At 45.8% G+C, this 13,328-nt stretch overlaps 1 protein-coding gene across 13 annotated transcripts in view; it reads right to left on the bottom strand.

Moving 5' to 3' along the window:
- The window catches only part of PIP4K2B (phosphatidylinositol-5-phosphate 4-kinase type 2 beta), a 28,201-nt gene that overhangs the window by 1,812 nt on the left and 13,061 nt on the right, over positions 1-13,328 (bottom strand). For 2 of the 13 annotated variants that reach the window (XM_075775236.1, XM_075775235.1), the window contains exons 4-10: positions 9,858-10,010; positions 8,929-9,075; positions 8,530-8,568; positions 7,055-7,168; positions 6,495-6,753; positions 5,998-6,101; positions 374-5,289 (exon numbers count right to left, since the gene is read on the bottom strand). In XM_075775236.1, the coding sequence (XP_075631351.1) occupies positions 5,209-5,289; positions 5,998-6,101; positions 6,495-6,753; positions 7,055-7,168; positions 8,530-8,568; positions 8,929-9,075; positions 9,858-10,010 (897 nt within the window). In that variant the 3' untranslated portion in view covers positions 374-5,208. Of the gene's footprint in view, positions 1-312; positions 343-373; positions 5,290-5,997; positions 6,102-6,494; positions 6,754-7,054; positions 7,169-8,529; positions 8,569-8,928; positions 9,076-9,857; positions 10,011-13,328 lie in introns of those variants that run through there. The other 11 variants (XR_012838851.1, XR_012838847.1, XR_012838849.1 and 8 more) reach the window with 11 other exon arrangements.

Below are 13,328 nucleotides of genomic sequence, written 5' to 3'. Positions count from 1 at the left end.
CTTTTCTTGAGTCTGAACACTAGGATTAAGTTCTCATCTCTAAAGCTGTCAGAAGGAGCTTGGGTTTTACACGGTAGCGGAGCTTACCTTTCTGAGCCACCTATGTTAATCTCCCTCAGTACGCCCGTATGTGAGTGACTGAGCTTCAGCTGCGCCCCGGGGACTCAGCAGCATCTCCTTGTCAAATTTAATTTGTTCTCATATCCAGGACTATTGGTAAAATCAGTTCTTACTCAAAACCCCCATTGTACAGGCATGTATAGAAAGACCTTTCCAGTTGTGGTTAATCTAGGACTTAAATCGACCACATACCTCATGGAGTAACAGCTGATGATTAGAACACTTGAAAAAGGACAGCAGTAAGGAACAGATGTACACAAAGTTTTAATTTTATTTTTCTCTGGTTGGAGACTCATCTTGTAACATGCATGCATTTCAAAACAGTAACAGTGTCTCAAACTGCTCCTAGCAAACAGACAAGCACAGAGGACTTAAAATTCCTATTTAAAAAACAGCAGTGAAAAAACCTAGAATGCTTTTTTTTTTTAATAGTTTTAGATTAACTTAATTTATTCACATTTTTTCAGTTGCACTGATTAGCCCTGTCCACCCTTGTGACCTGTGTGTAATACGCTCACTTGACACAACTCAATCCAGCTGCATTTAGCATTGTGCAGCTAAACAAAGACCAGCACAACTTCCGAGTGGTGAAAACTGAAACCACTAAAAATGATGGATGACCAGCAGTTGGTTCCCCGAGCTTTGCCATTGCTATTACACGAGACAGTCATTTCAAAGAGCAAGGAAAATCAGTAGTGGGTAATACGGATACTGGAGAATGGCTCTGCAGAAGTAGGGGAAGTTTGAGAGGCAAACCTGAAATGGGGCATTAAGACACGGTTGGGGAGAGGACAGCTGTTTCGTTTTTAGAGCTATTTTAAGGCCGATCTGTCTCAGATTGGTTACGCAGTGTTGCAAACCAAGTTTAGGACAAGCACACTGACTTCTCAAAGGTTTGTACCACCTTGAGGGTAAACGCTTGGACCTCCGTGCAGCTCGAAGGGAGGCATCTATGAAGACTGCATAGTAGTCGCAGGACTGGGAGGCATCCGTCAGCGGAGGCTGAGACAACCCCTACCAAACACGGCCCGTAACTACAACACAACCTTGCTCCGTGCCTTTCTTGGCCTAAGAGGTGAGTCCCCAGCTGACATCCCCACTGAAGGCAGCTGTGGCAGCGCTCTGGAGGGGAAAGTGGGAGTTTCCTCCCAGAAAAGGAACGAAGGCTCAAGTGTCTTAGTGTTCTTGCTGATTATGATAATCCAGTTCTCAGATGTGGGAGTACAGCCTCATTTATGCAGGAAATCTGGAGTCACCTACTACCCCAGAAGTTCTCCCTGTGATACGTTTCACGATGGCGGCTTTTATAATTAAAACCAGGTCAATCAGAGGCGTGTACGAGACCAGAGGGAAGGATCCCACCGCTCCTTGCTGCGGGAAGTGAACTCCTGCTGACTTTCCTCTTACATACAGCAAACACCAGGTCCCCTTCCTAGTGCTGACACAAAGGGCGGGTGCTGCCCGGTACCTCCAGAACACGGGGTTCCTGCGAAAGGGCGACCCAATGCGTTCTCGAGTGGTTTTTATTGCACTGTTGGGGCAGAACAGCACCCAAACTGCGAGTCCGCACTCCGCCTTCCCTCTCCCACTCTTATTTACGCTGTAGGAGCTATCTCAACAGAGAAGATGTAAGTTCTAGGTTCAAAGCAGTTTTTAGTTCTTAAATTTGGACAGATTAGGCCCTTGTTCAGAAAGAGACACCCTCAGTACAGGCAGGAACACAGACCCTGCGCTCGCTTCTCACACAAACTCACCCTGCCTTTGGGCACTGGAGACACTGCACACTAAATTCTATTTTTTTTTTTTTTTCCTTTTTGAAACTCCAGTTGACCAAGGAATTGCACTGCAATTTCTTGAAAAGTCCTGTGCTCTGACCAGGATCTGAGTGATCTGCCTACCTACTGCAACTCTTTCAGCTGAGGGTGGTTTTCAGTCAAACGCACTTCAGTGTGAAGTGTTCCGCAGGGTACATGCTACAGACAGAAATATCTACATTCAGCAAACTAGAACTAAATTCACACCAGAGACATACAACAAACTAGCACAAGCAGTTGTAAAACCAGAATTGAAAGGGCTGGATTTTCCTTTTAAATACTTGAGTTAAAAAAGTGACCTAAAACAAGATTAAAAAAAAAAAAAAAACCAAAACCAACAAACAAAACAAAACAACAAAAACAAAAGAAAAAGTCCCTTTTAAAAACAAATCAAATATTTGCAGCTTCACTTCTTATTCTGGTAATAAAAATACTGTCTAGAAACAAAAATTAGCATTTTTAACATAATGCTACCTCTCAAAATGTAAACAATATACAAAATGCTTATGTTAAACAAAGTTACATACCTGGGTAATACATCATTAAGTGAGAAAATTGCATGTAATTACTTTAATACACATAGTATGGCAACTTGACAGAAGTGGCAGAATTGGGGAAGTGCTAAAGTGAATAGAGTTTATGGGGCTTTTCATATCACTTGAGCCAGAGCCAGCCAATTTAATTCTAGCAGGAGTTCATTTGGAGTGGAATAAGAAAATACAGTTAACTGCTCTTAAGCCCTTAGTATTATGACTTCTGTAAAGATTGCTGCAGGAACTAACTGCATTTTAGTTTCATTCCTGTGTATGAAATTCAGTGAATGAGACTGTTGCTCCTAGCTATGCCAACTTCACTCTTCTACTTTCTTTGGGTTGTTTGTTTTGTAGTGTCTCATTGCAGGACATCTGCAGTTCACTATTTTCCTTCTCTCTTCCTCCCCGCTTTTTCTCTTTTTTTTTTTTAAATAGACGATTTAAAGATAAACAGTTTTAAAGGTACAAGCTAGTTTCCCAAAAGGAGAAGGGCAAACTTACCAGGCCAAAGTTGCAGATTCAATGCAGATTTTTAAAACTGTCAAGAATAAAAAGTGATTGGTATTTAATTTCTAATTGATAGTAAACTTAAGTGCTTATTGTTTAAGAGAAAAACAACCAATATAATGCCCACAAAACTAAGCTGATGATACCCTCTAAGTCCTCCCTTTTTTTAAAGTATTCTCATAGCTGCATTTGTTTTGTGGCTTTTCCAGCTACACATCTTAAGACATAAGACTCTTCAGCCTCCCAGACAACGGTGTGTTAGCCCCCACATCACACAGTATAGGGACCGGACTACAGCGGCAGAAGAAATTTGTCCCATGTCAAAGGGAATGACCCATGAATGAATAAAAAGATTCATATCCCATGATGACCCCTTATAGTAATTTTTGATTTCTTAAAGACTCTATTTACAGTGCACTCTTATGGGCTGAAACTTTAGCCCCCTTTTGTCCCCTTCAGAGTTGAGACCTGTAGGATTCACATCACGAATGTGGGTACGAGCATAAAAAACCCCAAGCCCACATTCAGAATCCAGACCAGAGCTAGCGTTAGTCTAGGGAAATTACCAGGATGTGATGAGCACCAGTTATCTCTCAAAAGGACCAAATTCCACACAGCAAACTGTAGCACGCGTTACAGCACAGGACAGACATTCGAAACAGCTTATTCCCGAAACAAAGGCATATGTGAAAACAGTTTCAAGGCAGATAAGCAACATGTTTCAACTGCAAGAGGTTTGTTCAAAACGCTAAATCCTGCTTAAAAAGAAAAAGAAAATTATAAAAAGAACCAAAAAATCTGTAACAGTTGTGCAGCAGAGCTAACAAAACCCAAAGCAAGTCTGACAAGCTTGGCTGTGAAAAATATTACAAGCATTCTGGAGACAAAACAGGACGTTATTCAGTCACGCAAATCAGTTCCAATTCCTTGGGGGGGGGAAATAATCTGGCGCAAGTGTTCAAACATTTCCACTCCTTGACTGTCGCTCTAGAGAGGCGTATGGAGCAGAGAGGAGTAAAAACAATCACAGCTCAAGTCCTGAGTCCTCTTGAGCAGTGAAACTTGCTCCACAGTCACAGCTCCCAGCACTCCCCACTGGTAGCGAGTCCAATTCCTTCGTGTGCAAGTCACATTGCCATTTAAAAAATAAACCAACTAACCAAAGAACCTCTGTCAGGAAACAAATTCAAGTACCTGTTGCAGATCGGGCAACTAAGGAAGACTGAACATTAGCTAGATTAACACTGGCAGAACTGCAATGTGAAGCTGTAATCTAAGAGACACGGCAACTCCTGACTGAGGTGCGACAGGGAAACATTCCAGATAGTCAAATACTATCCCATATCTACAGGTACAAAACGCTTTTTTTTTTTTTTTTTAACCTCTTTACTTTTATGAAATCTTCATAGCTGGCCAATTAAAAGCACAATGGGTCCGAGCACATTATCATCTGAGGTTGTTCAATGCCTCTACTACTTCTCACACTGGTTTGTTTTTTTTTTTTTTTTAGGTTCTAGAAATTACACCTTTTTAAGTGATCATCTTTGGTAGATGTTCATTTCCCTCGTCTTTCTTGTAAATCAAGTGCAGTTACAAAAAAAGTTTTTGTTACTTAAATTAACCAAAAAATATAAAGTGTCCCAGTCTGAATTTACCTAAAGTTCAGCGACTCCTCCTTATCAGAGTAATATTTTCCATCCTTGAAATGGTGAGCTATTTTCCTTCCAATTCCTACCAAGAGGGAAATAAAAGGGCTTGTATGTCTTTCTGGTAAAGACAGTCCAATTAAAAAAAAAAAAAAAAAAAAAGGAGTAGTGTGTGGAATCAGGCACTGCTTCACTCCTACTGAACGTGATCTAGAGCGACCCCTTTTATACAGTGCCACGTATCATATCCCTATGGGATTCTCTTGATCAGAGAGGAGAAAATGTCATTAGAAAGAGCAGTGCTGAAACAATGCACTTTTCTTGTTTTAAAAAGCCCTCAAATCTATGTCTGGGCACTTCTGTAACATAAAAACCCACTTTTCCACCTGGGTCAAGTGGACTGTTGGAGGGTGCACCTAGAATTAGTTTTCTCTTAAGTCACACAGTGCCACACACTCACCCTTGCACACACGCACACACACACGCACACCCCACATGCTGCTACAGTGTCTGTTTTAGTGTCACAGGCTGCATTCTGTTTGGAAGTAGCCCCTCTTCTCTTCATTTCTCGCTGAAGGCTGAAGACGACTATGTCAGGATATTGGAGATAAATTCATTGAAGCGTTTAGAGTACTGCTCTGGGTTCACGGTGGAGATCTCTGCCCCAGCCTGCAAGGCAGAGAGGAGAGACAAGTCATAACACCCTCCTCTAAGGGCAGAGCACGCAGCACTGCAAAGGGTGGAGGAGGGAGGCCAGCAGGGGACAATCATGTCAGCACAGCCTGTCTCTGCTGGGAAAGACCCATAACAACTTGCAAGTTCTAGGAAAAAAACCACCAACATCTGTAGAGGTCTAGAGAGATCCTGAAGGAAACTGATTTTAGCTCCAGCTGGATCTTCTGCAGACCACTGAGTCAAAGCATTGGATTTGTTCCCTCGTGGTTTAGAGGAGATTTGGAAGGAACATGAAAAACTCCATGTCCCGCTAACCTGGGCTGTTTTCAAGCCCTTTTGGGGAGTTTAGGATTGCTGCCAGGGAACAGGACTGGCCCCAGGAAGGGGCAGGGTAGTATGTCTCCCTGCAGACAGCTCTTTTCTGCTCTGTGAGGCTGTTGGTGCCACACCAGAGAAATCCAGCACCTTCCTAACTGGGATGTAAATGCAACGCATCTCCAAAGAACCAGAGGGAAAGCCTTTCTGAGACAGTCTGAGGAGACAGCAGGTGAGGGAAGAGCTGTTCTTGGGCACAAGATCACTGGAGAATTGCCATACCGATAGAAAAATCAGTGTCGGGAGACACCACACATACGCACGCAGGCATGCAGGCAAAGCAGAAGCCCCAAAGCCTGTCCTCCCTGCGGGTGGCAGGCTGCTTACCCCATGTTTCACTGTTTTGGCAGCATGTGCAGCTTTCTTCTTCGCATCGTATGGCGTAAGAATGTCTATAATGGCCATGAAGTACACTTCCTTCTTGGGGGCACCTAGCAAGGCAAGACAGTTGCTAGCACACCCTGAGCTGTGAGCGAAGCCCAGCGGCACTCCTCTCCTTACAAAATACACGGCAGATCTGTTTTGATGCAACTAGCAGAGAAAGCAAGGCAGCTGGAGGCTGCAGAAAGGCAGAGAAGAACGACTGGTAACAGCACACCAGAGGCCCACACGCTCTCCAAACATGCCACTACTCTCCAAGCATCACTTCTACGCATTCCAACTCACACCATCCGTGACAACAGACTGTACAGCAAAGGAGAGACACTCGGCAGGGTCTCTCTCTCTCTGTGGACAGTCCTCTCGCTCCATTTAGCCCAGCCGGACCACAGGACACCTTCTCTGCCCTCCAGACCTTATTCAGGGCAATATTCCATGATACTCACTTTCGTGGCTCTTCATGGCGTAGACATCGACAGAAGGATCGAACTCTCCAGGCCCAAAGAAGCGAGGGTAGTTGAGGAGATTGCCAGGGCTGTCAGGGGGTGTGCCATAGGAGGAAATCGGGTTGCCTCCAAGACCATCGTTCTCACACTCCTCATCCTCTGCCCGATCCTCCACTTCCATCTCTTCCTGCTCTGCTCGGTCAACATCGTGGATCCCAACCAGCAAGCTGTAGTCCATAATCTTCAGCTGAGCTAAAAACTGAGAGAAAGTGATGAATGAGAACAGCAGCATTCACGTGGGATCAGAAATCCTCAGTCCTACGCTGCCAGTATCTCCCTGAATAGAAAGGGCTGTAGTGAGAGCTAAACCCTTACTAGATTCCAGAGAATCTACACATGAGCTCTATGCCCTCTACCATCAGCATGACCCTGGCTGTAATTGTTTGACTGATCCAGGAGTGACTTGCTTTTCAGTCACTGCTGCACTCCTTGTGCCAGAGGCCACAGTGAGGATCCAGTTATGGGAGACAGAGTAAAAGCTGTTCCCCAGGAAACTCTACCTCCACATCCCGCTTCAGCTTTTCAAGGAAGTTCTTTTTACTCTCTTCTCCAACATGCAGCTTCTGACCCTCATTCAAGAAGTCGTTGTCCTTGAACGTTGGTAGATCCTTGGCCTGCAACAAAAAAGCCTGCATCAAATTCTCCAAACCCCTGCTTCCTGGGGGAGGGCTGGTACACTGATGCATTAGCAATACGTTGATTGCACAAAGACTCTGATCGAGTGGGGGGCTGCACCAGGGTCTTTTGCCTCTTTATAAGGTGAAGTGGCTCATCCTGACCACTAAGTATGAAAACAGAATCAGGCAGAGCAGTTTTTGTCAATGAATCTGTGTGCTGAGCTGTACCTAAGGGGAAACTGAAGTGAGACACAGAGAGCAACTCAACTTTAAAGACTGCTGAGAAGATGTGCTGCAGGCTGAAAGCTTGACAGCTGGGCTCCAGCCAGAGACAGTCCAACCAGCTCCCAGAATAGAAAAGAAATGCGTTTTTGTTGGCTTCTGATTGGGGGGGAAGGCTTGAAAAAAATGCTTCTCTCCCTGAAGACTTGAGGAAAAAATTAAAACTGCTGCTTTTCAAGGAATCTGCTTGCAGCAGGCCCTGAGGATTTCTCAGGGATATGGAAGAACATACAACCCCTTTGTGCAACTGGGAATTAAATTATTTTGTTCTTAGAATGATATATGAGTGTATGGTGGCTTTATATAGATCTACTATGAATGGTCTGAGACAAACTGCATAAGCAGAAAAAGCTAGAGAGTAAACAGCCAGCAAGCTGGGGACACTCAGGCACAATGAAGCCGTGCCTTGACACCACAGCATTTGGTGTAAATGGGAGTCCCTTGGCTCATGTCAGAGATCTAATTTTAGGGCAGGCTGGAGTAAACTTCGCAGTCCCAAACCTGAAAATCCCACATGCGTGGGCAAAACACGTAGTACCACGAGTTACTGCTGTGATTTCAACACGACTTTTCATGGCCGCATCACAGCCAAAGTTTTGCAGGGGCAGGATTCAGAGTTGTACATTCCCCTAATGGCACCAGAAACCAAACTTGCAAACAGGCTGAGATACGCCAAGAATCTGAGAGGAGCTGGTCTGGTTTATAAAGCACCTGTTGCAAAAGCTAACTGCTGACCTGACTGTTTGGTACACAGGGAGCGCTACGAAGAAATCCTTCCATAAAGACACCATTGCACTAATGTGGGTTTTGGTACTTGTGGGATTGTCCCCCAAGAAGTTCCCCCCACTCCTGGTAGTGTCAACATAACAGGGCAGGGGAGGGCAGCACCACATCTGCCCCATTTCCTCCTGAGCCGTTACTGGGCACAGCCTGAAAGGTGGGACAGAAACAAGTTATCACTCGGGCCCCATTTAATATCCCCTGCTCAATACCCCTTTGGAAAAGGGAAGTCAGTTGCATCCCATCTGCTTCCAACCACCAGGAGGAAGGAAAGGCTGGCCAGGAACGGTCCATACCTTCTCTTTATCACTTGCTTCCCTGGATACTGTTGAGCCCTGATAAAAGAATAAAGAAAAGAGCATTGCTGCACTATGTGTCATATTCCCAAAGAATTAATTGACACCATTTAATTCCTCCATGCAGAAAAATAATGAAAGTATTTTTAAAATCAGTGCTCAACCCCTTTTTCATGCCTGACATAGACCTACAGTTCTCCCTGGTGTAGTGTAGGCCACTTGAGATGGGGGAATGGAACAACATTTGAGCTTCAAGTGAAGCCCCATCCAGAGCCCCCAAAACCCAATCCCCTGAACAGAAAGCAAAGCCCAGAACCTTGTCAAGTAGGTGTTACAAAGACCAGCTCCCACCCTCCTGGAAAAGGAGCACAGCTCCATGACTGCCCTCCAAACACTCACCTTCAGGTCATATTTCCGGTGCACGGTCAGCCTGTGACTAAATACGTTTCTGGTAACCACCATGTAGGTTTCCACTCCATCCACGGTGAGCCTGTACATGCCAAGGAACTGGGGCAGGAGGGTGTTCCCATGACACTCCACTATGAACTGGAGGACAGCAGGGAAGGGAAGGGCAGAGAAAGACAGTATTGTCACACAAAACCCATCTCTGACAGAACACAAGCTCAGCAAGAAGCTGATAGTGAAGCCTCCAGTTCCAGCCATCTGACATCGATGTGAAAGGAAAGGAGACTTGCATATGGCTCCTAGGGTCTCAAGAAAAGCAAGTTAGAGCATTGTAAGAATCTTCCAGCTCTGAGCTGAGACAGAGCATCCCGTGCACTGTGCACGTGTGTGTGCACGTCCAGCCTGCTGTAATGGGCTAGGCATACATCTGTCACTCAGTCTCAGCAGGGCGAGTCTGTTGTTGACACTGGCTAACTTCACTTCTGGTGGTGATGTGAGTATATCTGAAAGCGAAGAGCAGATGGACTGAGAGATAATGTGGACCAGGGTAGAACATTTCCAGCTGTCCCACTTTGCCCTCCCTTCCCTGCTGCACATAACTGTCTCCTCCCTGGTCCCTCTGGAAAGTCTAATTCAAAGGATTGAATTAGGAGCATGTTTACAGATCTCAGGTACCAGCAATCCATAATTCACTAATGTAAGGAACAGGGTGAGCTGTGAATGGGCTCAGCACTGCGAAGAAACAGGCAGCTGTGCCATAATTGGCACTCAGATAATAAGGAACAATTTTTCTTCTGCAAAAGCTATTTGCAAGCTCTGCCAGGTTGCACACTGTGAATCCAAGCTCCAGTTCCCCAGCAAATCACAAGATACTCCCCAAGGTGTTTGCCACCTCCCCTCCCAGGGTTCCAGACTCACCGTACCTGATGGTACTTCTTTAAGATGTTGTGCATCTCTGCTACATCCTCGCTCGACACTGCCTTAATGACAAACCTCCTGTCGTAGGTGGTGAGGAACCGGGCCCCACATCGGCCCTGGCTGTCACTGTTCACTGGGGCGCTTCGTGTCACCGAGTTCTGAGGGAATCAGAACAAAAAAGTGGGGAGGAGAGGCAGGAGCTGCCACCTCCCTGGAGAAGAAAGAAGAGCAGTCTTGGAAAGCAGATGAGACGTGGGTGACCAAGGCCAGGTCCACAACCTGGCTCTGGAACAACAGACATCCCAGGGACTTTGTGCTCCACCTTTGTAACTGTGACAGTGTCCTGGTCAAGCGTCAGAGCACACTTGCAAACACACTCCAGTTGTGACCATTAATGAGCAAGCATCCTTGAGTGTTCAGCACTACTGAGGTTAACCCAACTGTTCGGAAGTCTGGACACAGGAGTTTAGAGCTTTCATCTGGGCCTTCTATTTACCTGTTTTACTCCAACACCTGGCATGCATTTTTGAAAATGTTTTTTTACTAATGAGTTATTAAGGAGGCAGTACACACAGACCAAAACTTCTTAGCATTTCCTCCTGGAAATCTAAGAACTGTCAGCATATTTCCAAGATTTAAGAGAAAAAAAAAAAAAAAAAAAAAAAAGAAAAAAATTAATTAAATGGCTTGCCTTTTCCACCAAAAGGCAGCCTAAACTGGCAAAAGTCTCACTGTTTGGGAATTCTTTACAGGTCACCCTGAAAGCAAAAGCCACCCTCAGCCTCTGCAATTCTTACAATTGGACGAAAAGGATTCTGAGTATAAATAGCTTGGTTGTTTGTCCAACAACCAGCAGCATCTGTCTTTATATCCCTGTCTCCACCCTCAGCAACGAAACATTGCAGCTTCTTTTTATACTCGCAGCACAACTGGAAAATCCCAGGTAAACTGTAGAGCAAGACCCACAACATCAGCTCTTTGTCCTGATGCCTCTCCCCAGGTAGGGGCACTTGCTGTGAGCCTCATCCCACTGTTAGTCCTGTTCTTTGCACCTTCCAGACTAACCCAAGCAGGTCACCAGTTTTCTGCTTTTCACCAGTCTCAGCAACTGCCTTCCAACTCCACAGCCCAGTCACCAGTGTCTGTTCAGAAGCCATTTTGTCAACCAACAGTATAAGCTCTGCCTAGCATTTCCTTGCCACTGGCGCAAGCAGATGGGGAGAACTGAGAGCTGTGCTCTGAAACACAGTGGTACTGACATCTGGAAAGTGGCCTTTAGCTTGAGGTAGACGTGTCTTTCAGGATCTCAGGGCTGGACAATGCGTTTCATGATGTATTTTCTTAGTTATACTGTTCTCTCCTTCCCTCAGCTCTCTGAAGAGCAGACAGCAGAGGGAGCCTGCTCTTCTGCAGATGCAGACACGCAGGCAAGCAGAGCCTGCTGCGAAAGAGGGATTTACCATGTCACGCTGCAAGTGAGCCGAGAGGTTTCCTTTCAGAATGAAGCATTTAAAGGTTTTAAAACTTTAATGAAGCAGGGGAAAAACTCTACTCCTGCCAATGGCTTTAGAAATTGTCAGGAAGATAAAGGCAAACAAAAAAAAACCCCTTGCCTCTTGCTGACATTTGCAAATCAGTCTGTGCTGCACAGTTTAATCACCTCTCACCTCAAAACCACAAAGCTTTTCTTCTAGAGGAGACAGGAAGGAGAAATTGTGACCACATATGGACATTACCAAATTCACAGCCCTTAGGTTTACTTTGTTCCCTTCCTGTCATTCCCACCTCTTCCACAGTTCGAGTGTTTATCATCCTGGCTCGATTCCCACTCAAGCCATCACATTTTATCCACCTGAATTAACTCGATGAATGTTCTCTGCTTTCTGTTCTAGCCGGACACTTTTAAAGAGCCAAATGGCTTTACCTCAGAGATGGCAGAAGTAATCCTTCAGAGCAACAGGTAAGTTATCACAGGTAAGTGATAAAACAGGTAATGAGAACCAACAAGATGGTGGGTGCTTCTACGTAAGTTACTTCACATAGTTCTGATCATTTCTTAAAAGAAATTGAGGAAAAAAATTCTAAAAATATTCTATAGCGGATGGACTGGGAGAAAAAAATAATTAGGAGCTAATGACTTCACTGCATGCAAGTACGTTGAAGGGTATGGAGGAAGCCAGGACACAAACTAATTCCCTGGTACAGCCAGCCCCCGGGACAGGGTGTTGCTGGCCAAGCAGTCTCCGAGCCATACGCAGCCTGGCATGAACTACTGTGAACCGACCAGGAAGCAATGGTACTGCTTCTCCTGGCAAAACTCCATTGCTGCCTAGAGAACAGGCCTGACGGTAAGAGGGAAAAAATAAAATTAATAATCTAACAGGCACGTGCTCAAGAAAAGCATGGACTGAGCAGCCGTGTCCTGACAATAAGAGATCTTTCATCATAAGCAGAAGAGATCTGCGTGCACAACTCCCAGCTCACAGGTAGCTACAAGGCACTGAGCACACACAGGCACAAAGAACAGCACCTGCCTCCTAACGCTGGGCTCAGCTCTATCTCCGTCAGCAGATGGGCAGTCACCCAGGCCAGAGCTGCGACAGGCAGCCACAAGGCAGCAGCCTTCTTCCTGGGGATGGCCGGCCCCTTGCAGAAGAAAAGCAAACACGACTGTCAGTTCTGCTCGAAAAACGTGTCTCACTTTGAGCAAACACCCTCAGAGTGCCCAGCATGCCTGAGAGCAGGCAGCAGAGTAGGATGGGCCCTGGCAGCCAGGAGAGAAGCAACTAAGACACAGTTACACAAAGAAGCACCAAACCACCACTCCCAGTATCCTCAGAGGTCACCCCTTCCCACAGGGGGACCAGATGCTCTCCCTTTAGCCTGGGAACAAGGGGCAGAGGATGGGCTGCCAGTGCCACACATCTGCTCCTTGTCCCATACCATAAAACCAGAAACTGGATCAAGTAGATCCTGTGTCTCAGCGGTGCAATGAGCCATGCAGCTGGAGTAAGAGAATGGATCTCTTCATTATATTAACCTTGAAACAGGGTGAGATCAGGCAACAATCTAGATATAATCAGGGAGAATTTTGACACGCTTGCGGAGGGCATATACACAGACATATGTGGACATGGGTACACACACACTACTAAAGGAAGCAGTTTGGTGAGATTAGCAGGAACATCTCTGCTCCCATCTCCTCTCCCCACAACGCAGACAGCAGGGAGCACGGCTGGGCTTGTCCATGAAGCAAAGAAGCTCGCAAGCAAGAAGCTCGCAGCGCTCATCCACCGCTCCAGCGCTAACGTACCTCCCTAGGCTGGTGGCTTCCAGTGAGTATTTTAACTGAAGCCCTTGACCAGTCAGCGCTGGCACACTGCCAGCCCTTATCAACTGCAACGGAGTGTCAAAGATACTGGGTTTAATTACCTAACACTCAGCCTGCTAAAGGCCACGCAGCTATCAAAGCCACC

This window comes from Balearica regulorum, chromosome 24 (assembly GCF_011004875.1).
Source record: "Balearica regulorum gibbericeps isolate bBalReg1 chromosome 24, bBalReg1.pri, whole genome shotgun sequence".
Classification (NCBI taxonomy): Eukaryota; Metazoa; Chordata; class Aves; order Gruiformes; family Gruidae; genus Balearica; species Balearica regulorum.
This window is presented reverse-complemented; position numbering and strand designations above follow the sequence as displayed.